The 12755-nt window shown below is 47.7% G+C and overlaps 1 protein-coding gene across 1 annotated transcript; it reads left to right on the top strand.

Moving 5' to 3' along the window:
• Nucleotides 1-5779: 5779 nt before the first annotated feature.
• On the top strand, nt 5780-11944 carry LOC112895058 (glycerol-3-phosphate acyltransferase 1). The gene is made up of 2 exons (XM_025962929.1): nt 5780-6776; nt 10861-11944. Exons 1-2 carry the CDS (start codon nt 6009-6011, stop codon nt 11722-11724), a joined length of 1632 nt encoding a protein of 543 aa, XP_025818714.1. The 5' UTR covers nt 5780-6008; the 3' UTR covers nt 11725-11944.
• Nucleotides 11945-12755: the final 811 nt, after the last annotated feature.

The raw sequence follows: 12755 nt of genomic DNA, 5'->3' as shown, positions 1-12755 counted from the left end.
GCCAATGCCATTGCGGCCCGCCGCCGTTTACCCGTTGCGGCGCTGGACACCACCAGCGCGGCGGCCGGCCGGGCGTACGCCCGCACGTGCCCCGAGCCAGGACGGTTAACTGCCGACGTACGCCCAGTTAACTCCACCCGACCTGCCACATAATACGGCTAGGCACGCCAGACACCACCACCACGCATGGATCACCGTGTCACTGGATGATGAGGAACACATGAATGTTTGGTTCGAGGAGGGCCGGGCCACGGTCGCCAATGCAGGCTACCTACCAGGCACTGTGCATCATTCGATTCACGACGTGGGCGTGCTTAAGCTTTTGAGCGCACGATGTATGGGTACGTACGCGGCGAGAGCTAGCAACAGGCCGGGCACGTGCCCCGGGGCCGTGCAGGTAGCCAGGTTTGGCTATCAATCAATCTGGTTTGGCGCACTCTGTGTTGTGTTGTGTTGTCTAGCTGTGGAAGGAAACGTACGACGACGCTACTACTAGTTACTACTACTAGACAGTAGTATGATTCTAGAACCGGTCTACTAGTAGCGTGGGTCGGCGTTCCCGATCCGTCGATCATGTACAGTACGCGAAAATTTATCAGCCGCACGCGTACCTACATAGTACGGTGCAAGATACGTAGCGCTAGCTCTACACATGCATGCTGCAGCTGATTAGTGTACGGAGTAAGCACACCTGTCTATTCAGGGGGTGTTTGAATCCATAGCTAAACTTTAGCAAATATTTCATTGCTAATTAGGAGTATTAAATATAAATTAATTATAAAACTAATTGCACGGATGTACGCTAATTTACGAGACGAACCTATTAAACCTAATTAGTTCATAATTTGATAATGTCGTGCTACAATAAACATACGCTAATGATGGACTAATTAGATTTAATAGCTTGATCTCGCGAAATAACCTCCATCTGTGTAATTAGTTTTATAATTAATCTATATTTAATACTCCTAATTAGTAACGAAATATTCGATGTGATATGAGCTAAAGTTTTGTCCTCGGATCTAAACACCCCCCTCAGTCAAGTACATGCATCGACCGAGCCACCCGCTGATTATTGAAGGGGGAATCCAGCCATCATCTCCTATCTCCAAATTTCATTTAGTTGTTTCTTCCTCATGTGCCCTTGCATTGGCTAGACAATGACACTCGTTCTCGGCTCCTCGCCCTTCCATCCCAACTCTCTGTCTCCAACAACTAGGGATGAAAGTGGAGCGGATAATTTTTCCTATCCGACTATAAAGGTGAGTATTTTATTTCTTTATGGCTTTTGTTTAGAAATTATTAATCAACATAAAAAAGCTACACACATGTCATCATTTTTTAATAAAGGTAAAATAAAAAGCTGCTGTAATGGTAGACAATATCCCACACATCATGATCATTTGTTTTGCTAACGAAGGTACAAGATGATCCATTTATTTCGCTAGTCATTTGCAAGGGCTCAGTAAGTGGCAAAAGAAGTACAAATTATGCATGGCAAATGACCATATGCCATCATGCCCTTGTGGCAGAAATATAATTTTTCCTAGATACATTTTTTTGATTAGTTAAAAACAATAATTTAACTTCTTAATGCTATCTTTCCTAAAAAATTTCCATATATATATATGAAAGAAAGAACACAATAGTCCATTGGATTTTTATTACAAATGGACCATGCTGACCCTTCTGAAATGGATCGTAACTCAACTACTCTAGTGCACTATCATATCTCTTTATTTGCACTAAAATAGATAAAGAGGACGGGAGTGTCACAGCAACCAGATTTTTCGCATTTCCTTACTACTTGAATACTGGAAAACGACAGCTTTTAACAAAAATAGAAGCGTACAAAAACAGAATGGCACAATTTCTACTCGTGAAAATGGAGAGAAGTGTGTGTGTCATAAATAACCCAACTAAACTGGGCCAACCTTGCGCTGTTCCTGCACTTGCTCACATAGCTATCCACAGTGATAAAGGTAGACATTCTTAGGTGTGAATTAAATGGTGAAGTTAAGTCTAAGAAACAAAAGAATTACTGTTCTATATATGGTTTATCAACCTTTCTATAAAATTTCAATTGTGGCTGTATTTCTACCATTTTTCATACAAATGGTTCGCATCTCCGTGCCATGGGAATTGCACTTGTGGCAACTCTCTTATATGTGGCACCCTGAAGCCGCATTGTCACTGACATGTGTGGACTGAAGTTCCAAAAGGTTGTGCAAAGTGAGAATTTTCAGACAAAAAAAACTGTGTGAAAAGGTGTAATATATATGTGTTTTAAACCTGGTGTGCTATGATAATATGGCTCGGAAAATGCAAGAATACATTGTTTGAAAGTACTACTTCAATTCAAAATTACATGTTCTTTTAATTTTTTTCAAGTCAAACTTATCTAATTTTGAGAAAATGTATAGAAAAAATATACTGACATACTATACAATATCAAATAAATGCACAATCATTAAAATCATGTCCTAATATGATGCTCATAACCTGCAAAACGTGTAAACTTGCAAAATAATAAGCATCAGTACCAAGTCTGCGAGTTTTACTTGTCAACATGAATCGTTATAGGGATAAGAATCGCACCAGGTAAATATAGTAAACTGTGGAGTTTTCAATCATAACATACCCGAAATAGATGGTTTTGCCACCATTCGTAAGCTTTACTTGGTGTTGACTCAGTTGACACTTGACAGCTAGTCTTTAGTCCACTACTAGAGAAAAGATTATCAACACCCGGTAAAAAAGACATTAACAGCGGGTGCTTTTCCACCCGTACCAAAGCGTGCGAGTCACAAGTCACATGAAATACACGCATGCGGTGCCAAGATTCGAACCCGAAACCTCTTGCTTCGCGTGATACCTCCTTATTATCTCACCTATACAGCACTTGTGATAGAAAGAGAGATAGTTTCATTTTGAAGTAACTCATGTAGAACCATTCAGTACCATGTGGTAACACCAACCTGTGCTAAAAGTTAGACATTAGTACTGGATGGTGCTACCAATCCGATCTAAAGTGGATGTGGATGGAGCATTAGCGCAGCCGCTCCGGTGTCGTTTTGCTCTCTATAAGACCTCCACGTAGGAAAGAGAAACGAAGAGAGAGAATGAGTTGCCGCTACGGCTGGCGACTTTCGCCAGCACGTACCCAATGCTGAGCGGGTCCCACAGTTGAGGCGCAGTTCAAAGCAGGGAATACAAAACCGCTCGATAATCACGATTATCGGTGAAATTTATCGTTACCGATGCTAACTGAGAACGTAAACCGACTGGAATTTCGCTAGATTTCAATGAAAAATTCAAAAATTTAAAAAAATTTATAAAAAGTAGAGAACTTATTTTTATAAAAAAACTAGACCTTCTCTTGATTCCAGAATGTTATCACATGTTGAAAGCAACAATTGTTTGCTTAGGAAAAAAATATTTTTATCTAACTACCCGTTACCATCCACTAACTCATGCGATTAAGGCCGATTTTCATACGATTAAGGCCGATAATCAATATATATGCAGCAATTATCGATGCTGCTGCAGCTGGGAGCAAGGGAGTTGATCGTGGCGTCGATAATCGAAGAGACCGAAGAATGATTAAATTGATATGCCGAATGCCTTCATGTATGGACTATGTGCTTGCTAAGTTTGTATGTGGCTTGTATAGACTATGTACTCTTGTTTCTATGCACTATGAGGTTTGTATGAATTATGCACTCTTTTATTTCTGTGAACTATGAAGTTTGTATGGACTATGCACTCGTTTGTTTATATGAACTATGCACTTCGTGGTTTGTATATATGTGCAAATTCATGTGCTTTATGCAATTTTATGGGCAAAATATGTAAACATGTTTATTTCTTAGGCAATTCTATATGCAAAATTGTGCATGTATGTGTAATTTATCTAATATAATATAATACATAATCTAAAAAATTAAAGGCTATCAAATCTTTATTTTTTTTCCACTGCCAAAACATATTTTCAGTAGGCGAAGCGATAAATCGTTCAGTTTGCATCGATTATCGATGATAAATTGTTGAATTTCATTTTTTTAAATTTAGCTCTCCTTACCAATCGGTTTTGGCGATTTTTCACCGATTTTCAACTGATTATCGTTACCGGAGCTCACTGATAAATGCTGTATCACCGGTAATGTAATCCCTGGTTCAAAGGAAGAGGAAAACGTGCTGATACGTGGATCCATCATTAATTAGAAAACTGTGCTATAGTAAGATTGCTGGAGTGACCTACACTATTTACTTTATCCTACGTAGGAGCAATATAGAGAGCAACTTGAGGGTATTCTTAGTACCGGGTGTTACCACCTACCAGTACTAATATGTAGATTTTAATATGTAGATTTTAATACCTGTTGAATTACCAACCAATGTGTAGGTTTTACTATCGGTTGATATTACCGCTGCTACTGAAGGTCCCCGGACCTCTCCATCAACCAAAAAATACGGATTGGAAGAAGACCTTGGGGTGGACGTCGTTTGGCCACAGAAAGCAATGAAATTGTTCAGAAATAAAAATCCGTGAAACGAATCAATTTTGTTTGCGAAATGCTGCTGGCAACAGACGCAATAACTACATGCCTTAAACTCCGCACTGTGGTCTGACCCGACAACATGTCAGATTTTACAATAGATACCTTGGTTCCACGGGAACTGAACTGTGAACAGAACAGAGATCTAAAATTATCCTCTTCCCAGAGACCCATCCTTACCGATACACATGCACATGCACATGCCGTGCCGTAGACCGTAGAGAGTAGAGACCCCCACGACCCAACCCCTAGCAGGAGACATACGACCGACCTTGCCTACAGGCTTCAGCAGTCGTCGTCCTCGTACTCGCGATCGAACCTGGAACCGTTACTGTTTGCAGTTCGTTTCTCGTCCTTACGTCGCGTATAGAGCAAGGCACCCTGCCCCCAAATACTACAGTAGATTGCTCAGGTCCAGAGTCCAGACTATCAGTCCACTATCCGTGGCCGGACGACCTAGCTAGCACATCATCACCGGTGCAAGTGCAAACCCTGTGGCGTCCGGTTAATCCCACATCAGCTACTACCAACCATGAACGTGCAACTCCACCAATGACTGGTGATCACGTCGATCACACGCCATGGAGCTGCCGCGGCTGCAAGCATTAACCTCACCCGAGCTAGCTAGCTAGCTAGGACTGACGTCTCGGTAGTAGCAGGCCAGAGCCACGTCGTACGACGCGGCAACCACTCCCCGCGCGCGGCGACGCCGTCGTTTCCCGGTGCACGGCGGCGCGGCTCCCTTCGCCCGTGTCCTTGGGTTGCATGCTGCGTGTGGTGGCGAGCGGCGAGTGGCCGCCGTGTATATCCTGCCGCGCAGCGCACGGCGCGGCGCGGGCGCCACACCCATGGTAGGACGGCGCATAGCGCGCCCCCCGACCCGGCCGCGTCCGGCGGGCGGCTTCCTGTAGCTGCGAGGCTCATGAATGCGGCGCAGAGCTAGCCGAGGCGCGAAGTCACCAATGGATCGATCGGCCGAGCTCGCTGCCGGGTGGCGGGTGCCCCTCGCCCACCGCGCGCGATGGTCAAACTCACTGCCACCCCTGCAACCGCGTGCTCGTGGCCTCCTCCTCTCCTTTTCACTTCCCCCCACCCACCTCCTTAAATTCCCCTACGGCCACTAGGCCACTACCGCGCGTCTACTCCAGCAGTATACGCACGCGCCCGGCCATCCGGCCGGTGCCGCTATATATAGACCACCCCCAGCCCTCCAAGCCCTGCACTGCACAACACTAGCTGCCCCTGGCACTGCCTGCAGCCTCGTCACACACCCACCAGCCACCACACCCTACGTTCTCTTCACCATCTGCAGCGACAGAACGGGGTAGAAAACTAGAAACCCTCTCCACAAACAGGCCAGCACGTAGCCCTTGCTATATGCCTGCCTGAAGCGCTCTGGAGGAGCAGCGGTGCTACGTGCTGTACGTAGGAGAGACAGAGGCCGAGGAGATGGTGTTTCCGGCCGTCCTCCCCAAGGTGGCCGCGCGGTGGCTCTTCACGTTCTACCGCGCCACCAGGAAGCTCCGGCGCCAGGCCTTCCAGCTCTACAACCGCAACGCCGCCGCCGCCAAGCCGCCGTCGTCCGCCGCCGTCTCGCAGCAGGGCCATGCCGCCACTGCCAAGCAGAGCCCCGCCATCCTTGATGACGCCGCCGCCGGGGCGGCGGCCGACGGGACCGTGGTCTGCGACGTGCACGGCGCGCTGCTGCGCTCCACGTCGCTCTTCCCCTACTTCATGCTCGTGGCCTTCGAGGGCGGCAGCCTGCTCCGCGCCGCGCTGCTGCTCTGCGCGTTCCCGCTCGTCTGGGCCCTCGGCGAGCGGCGCGGCGTCCGGGTGATGGCGTTCGTCACCTTCGCGGGGCTCGCGCCCAGGGACGCGGACCTCGTCGCCCGCGCCGTCCTGCCCAAGCACTACATGGAGCAGCTCAACGCGCTGGTGTACGAGCGCCTGTGGCTGCCCTCGAGGAGGAAGGTGGCCGTGACCGCGGCGCCCAGGGTGATGTCCGAGTGGTTCCTCAGGGAGTATACTGCCGCCGACGCTGTGGTCGGCCCCGAGCTGCACCACGTCGCGGTCGGCCGCCGCCGATACTTCACGGGGCTGCTGGCTGGGCCCGCGCCGGGGCGGGACGTGCTGCAGGAGGCGCTCGGGGCCGTGGCCGACGTGGGCGTCGTCAGCAGCTCCAGCCCGGTCGACCAGCTTCTCGTCCCCTGCTCCAAGGTGCGTGCCTACTACTACACTTAGCGTATATTTTTTTTTGTTTGGGGCCATAGAAGGCCAGGGACCTGCCTGTTTTGAAGGCATTGAATGGAGTAATACCAATAAGCATCATTAACGTCGTCTCACGAAAAGTAAGCACCAATAATTAGGACTGCGGAGCAAAACACAAACTCGATCACCGTACTCAGGGCAGATCGCGATTAGATATCATCATTTATTTTGACGTGGAAGGGGAAAGAATAGAGCAGAGACAAGAGTAGCTACTAGCTGCTTGTGGTATACAGAGTACCCCCGGTTTGGTTCCATGGCTAAATTTTAGCCCGTCACTTAAAAAAATCTTATCATCTAGAAGTATTAAATAAAGTTTACCTAATTTTTTTCATGGGTGCTAATTCGTGGGACGAATTTAATGAGTTTAATTAATTCATAATTCGTAACAGTGATGCTACAGCTACCATATGCTAATCATAGATTAATATATCTTATTAGATTTGTCTCGCTAATTAGCCGGGAGCTCTGTAATTAGTTTTATAATTATACTTTATTTAATACTTTAAACAATAAGATTCTCTTTGATGTGACACGGCTAAAGTTTAGCTCTCAGGAATCCAACACCCCTAGGATTCACACTAGTAAGATGCGTACAGATTTTATTACTCTATTATTTGTGTATGCATGGTAGAGTATAAAAGAGACTCTATAGAATCCCTTTTTTTCAAGAAAAGAACTAGTGCGGCTAATTGATTGATTGTGAGGCTAGTCTCGGTGTGGGTTTCATATAAAGTTTATATAAAGTTTCATAGTCATTAAGTGTGGTGCCAAATTAGCAAAATTGTTGATACGAAAGAGTAATTATTAGGAGAGATGAGAAGAAGTTTTATAGAATGAGGAAGGAGTGTCCTCCCCATGGCCGTCCTTCGACTCGGTTATCAAACTCGGTTATCTCGGTTATCTAGTTCTTAGTCTTGATAACTGTGCAATAAAAACATATGCTGAGACTAGCCTAATAATCTCTTGATCACTTTTAAGATAACGGCTATAATTTGGTATAGCTATCCTCGTACAAGTATAGGAACGATCAGTAGACCGGGGAATAGCGGTATGTACGTGGATATGGACTGGAGCACAATCTTATTAGCTCCTCTCACTGTCATTTTTCATTGTTAGATAGATGCGTCAAATTAAGAGCAGAGAGAGCGATGCCTGTCGAAGAACCGTGCGTATGTTGACCAACAAATATCCCCCCTGTATCATTATTAGTGTGCAAAACCCATTGATCTTGATCTAGATCGCCGTAACCCCTTCAACGTCGCGAGTAATTGCAAGTTCCACTGGCAGACTGACTGGCAGAGCGGGTCCACGAAGCCGTAAGCCCTAGCTAGCCACCTAGGGACAGCACGAGGCGGCACTAGAAAACTCCGCCGGGGTCGACCAGATTGATCGGCCGTGCATTGTGGGCACGCACTGTGGGTCGATCTGCAGAGTTTTCTAGCACTCACTGTGTAGCCTGTCCCACGTGGGATCGAGCTCGAATCGGAGTCTCCGTCCCGCATGCATGCACTGGACGGTGGCAGCCTTCAAAGAATTCTGGACCAAGACGGCCACGGGGGGCATGGCATGGAGAGGGAGGGAGCGAATACCGGATCGTGCATGGTGGCGCATCATCCAGCACAGCAGCACTCCAGCCTCTCAGTTCCTCGAGGTAGGGCCAAGCCAAGGCGACCGCATGCATGGGCAATGGGGCGCTTGGCCCCCCGCGCGCGGCCGCCGGCGTCTCCAGGAAAGGACAGACACGCAGCACGGGAGCTCTGCATGAGAGCGAGCGAGCGCCATTGAAGCGCATTCACGGCGTGTTTGGTGGCGGCATTGAAAGCGGGTGCTGTGTGTGTTCGCCACCACCCCTCTTCTCTCCCAGGCCCCGCGCCCTCCTGTGCCATGATGCGCACCTGGTCACGAGTGCGGTGGTGGCGTGGGGGCGCTAGCGCTGCTTCGATCGGCCGGCGGCCGCGGAGGACGGGACGAGGCCGTGTCCTCTCATGGTGACACCTCCACTATTGGCATTCTTCCTATGCACTGTTCTTCCCCGGCGCCGTCCCGATAGGACACTCGGGACGATCGACGCCACGGCCACGCCAACCCCAGCGAGTACGTTCGGGGTAGCTCGTCTCGGCGCTGCGCACCTGCTCTGAATGGTGACCGAGTAGGGAAGCTGCAGGCTGGCCGAAGGACCAGTGCTCTCCTCCCTGGTTTTTACTACTAGTAGCCGACCCCTACCAGCTACACTGCCAAGTTGGGCAACCAGGGGATGGGCTTCCAAAAGGCCGTCCGACACGGGCTATTAATGTACAGCCCATAAATGAACACGACTGGCCGTGTGTTTTCATGCAAGGACGACGATAGGCCGGGTTTCTTTTTCTTTTTTCAAAAATTACAGGGGGGGCGGAGTAAAAGCGTACTAGTACGGGGATGAAAAAGGAACCTTCCAGATGCATTCACGCATGCTTGGAAATTTCGAGACTACCAGGACAGTAGGATGGGGGCCCTCCCCAAACGCAAAAGTCTGCTGCCGCCCGCCGCTGTTTCAGATGGGTACAAAAGGGATCATAAATTATCTACAGTGCACGAGACAGTGTTGGAAATGATTATCTACAGTGCCCACAACTATCAGTGAATTAATTATGCTCGTTTGTCCAGCATGGGCGATCAGATTTCTGTATTCGTTATCGAATTAGGTTGTGTGCCAGTGATCGATATTGAAGTCTGAAAACGAAACTTACACATGCATGGGTCTGTTCTTAGCTAGCGTTGGTGTTCCAATTAAAATCGAATTTAACAGCGTCTTGTTATTTTTGACATGATGGGCTGTCTTGCTTTCGCGTAAATACAGGTTTGTTTATAAGATTGCAAATGTTCGATTAGATTGGGGCAATGATAGTAATTCTTGTCTTATTTTGATTTGGGAGTATTTTATCATCATGTTTTCAACGGGTAATCTAGCAGTAATAGTATTGTTTTTTTTAAAAAAATGTGCTACTTAATTCACGGATTGATAGAGACAATACTACAGTCTTAATCGTGGACAGCTGGTCCTCCTTTTATGCAAAAATAATTGTAGTTATGCTGTAGTAGCCGGAAAAGGCATTTATGAATAGTTTGACACCCTCTTTTAAGCAAATAAATGTGGTGTGTACTCGGAAAAATCATTTAGCTGGTCCGTTTTACTCATTAAATGTTTGTTTGGACCATACTTTTATTGATGGATCATCTCGACAACGATTTTCAAGCCTGTTTGTTGAGAGTGCTAACAAGGTGATCAAAGATTCAACGTACCACAACTCATCTTTTTGGTGCACCAAATGCTCTCCGAATAGTCAGCATATATAGGAGTACCGTGAATAAAGTCATAAAGACCAAGACCAACGGTGTCTACACATTTTAACTCCATCAGCTGGTTGATAGGAAGTTAGGAACACACACTAACTATCTCATGGGCGATGTTCTTATCCACCTTTTGGTGGGAGACAAGCAAAATTTCCTTGCTGGTCCATAGAGCAAGTGGAGGAAAAGACATCCTGGCAATTTATAGTAGATGGAATAACACCGTTTCAAAGCAGTGCAGGACAGGAATGATTATACAGTTATCCTCCTTGAATCTTCCCTTATTATTGTTGTACAGATATCTTATTGTTTTAGTATAGTACTTATACAGAGTACAGCCATTAAATTCCCTTTGGAATACAGTGAGAGAAACTATATTTTGATGGATGGAAAATAGGAATGTCTACTTTTATAGACTGTGAATAGTAATTATTGACTACTCGACTTTTAATATCTGGGGACAAATTTGTACTATTCTAACAATAGTAGTATAAGTGATGAAGTCTCTTGTGAAGATGGAAACTGTTAAGCTTTGTTTTCAGGCGTAAATCACATCTGTTTAGCGCAATTCTATGGCAAACCTGTTTGGACCGAGCCTTAAATCGCCCATATATACTTCTTGTTTAATTTGAGCAGAGTAAATTAAAATCTCGGAGTGATAGAGATAGATAAACTTTCTGACCGGCTGTGATTTCGTTTCTCGCAGGAGGTTTATGTCGTGAGCAGAGAGAGCACGAAGAGCGCCAAGCTACCGCGAGACAAGTACCCGAAGCCGCTCATCTTCCACGACGGCCGCCTGGCCTTCCTCCCCACCCCCGCCGCCATGCTCGCCTTCTTCCTCTTCCTGCCGCTCGGCGTCATCCTCTCCGTCATCCGCATCAACATCGGCATCGTCCTCCCTTACAAGATCAACTTCGTCGCCGGCGCCATCTTCGGCGTCCGCTTCCGCACCTCCGGCCTCCGCGCCCCGCCGGCCGACGGCAAGCGTCGCAGGGGCGTCCTCTACGTGTGCACGCACCGCACGCTGGTCGACCCCATCATGCTCACCACGGCTCTGCAGAAGCCCGTGCCCGCCTTGACGTACAGCCTCAGCCGGCTGTCCGAGGTGATCGCGCCCATCAAGACGGTGCGGCTGACGCGCGACCGCGCGCGGGACGCCGAGACCATGTCGAGGCTGCTGAAGCAGGGCGACCTCGCGGTGTGCCCCGAGGGCACGACGTGCCGCGAGCCCTACCTGCTGCGGTTCAGCCCGCTGTTCGCGGAGCTCGCGGACGACATGGAGCCCGTGGCGCTGGACGCGCAGGTGACGACGCTCTACGGCACGACGGCGAGCGGGCACAAGTGGCTGGACCCCGTGGCGTTCTTCGCCAACCCGGTGCCGTCGTACCGGGTGGAGTTCCTGGGCGCCGTGCCGCGGGAGTGGACGCGCGCCGGGGGCAGGACGGGCGTCGAGGTGGCCAACTGGGTGCAGCGGCGGCTCGGCGAGGCGCTCGAGTTCGAGTGCACCGGCCTGACTCGCCGCGACAAGTACATGATGCTGGCCGGCAACGACGGCGTGGTCGCCAAGTAGGGAGCGAGCGCCGGGCGCGCGCGGCAACAGCTGGCTGTGTTTTTATGCATACAATGCTGGGTAAATTACTGTCAAAAGTTCGTTACTGTAATTTGCATGCGAGTAATGGATCTTTTGGTTCTCGTGTAAATTAAAGAAAGTTTGATTAGCTGCAAAATCTAATCAAATAGTAGATGCTTGGATTGGAATTCTCAAATCAAATACTATATATATTTGGTCAGATCGATCGTCTTCAAATCGTTTAGCAGTATCATCCCCGGCCCTTCCAGTTCCAGCCTAATTGCATCTTTATTATCTCCTTCACCAAGGCCGGGCCCCAGCGGTATTCGATTGACAAATTTAACTCCTCGAACATACACATATTTTGGTAGATTGTCAATCAAGCGCCCTTAGCGATCTTCACTTCACATTTATTTGCAACAGCCACCAACTTCGATAGCTCATCTGCTGAAAACATCTATTGAGGATAGCCAAGTGCAATCTTTCCTTCAGGGTAACCTATCGTCTTCAGGGCCGTTGCTGAGCTTCGGAAAAGTCCAAATCCTGAGAGCCCGCATCTAAGACATCGTCCTTGAGGTGGTCAGCACTCAGCAGCGCCGCACAAGGACGAAAAATGTTTCTTTTCAACAAAATCACGATCAAGCAAGGCGCATGCCGCCGAAATGATACTTCTGATCAACCATCTCTGGTTCGACGTTGACGCCATCAAAGCCGTAATGATCGATCCAGGAGCATTTTGAGTCCTTGGTTCGTCTGGAGCCGGAGGCCGTCTTCTTTGGCGTGCTCTGATTTCTCTTTACCTACTATGCCATTATGGAAAATAATCTAAAGTAACCTTGAATTTGCATCTAGATTACTCACATATGCCATTATAAAAAGATAGTATAGTCACCCTAAAATTACATGTAAATCATGATCCACATCTGCCAGTATTAAAAAATAACCTAACATAACACCTAAATCAGTATCAAAATTACCTACATTTGCTATAATACTTCTCCACAAAGCACATTCATATACAATTTTAAATT

The sequence above is a fragment of the Panicum hallii genome, chromosome 5 (genome assembly GCF_002211085.1).
Source record: "Panicum hallii strain FIL2 chromosome 5, PHallii_v3.1, whole genome shotgun sequence".
NCBI lineage: Eukaryota > Viridiplantae > Streptophyta > Magnoliopsida > Poales > Poaceae > Panicum > Panicum hallii.
The sequence above is the reverse complement of the archived record's forward strand: the minus strand, read 5'-3'. Positions and strand labels throughout refer to the sequence as shown.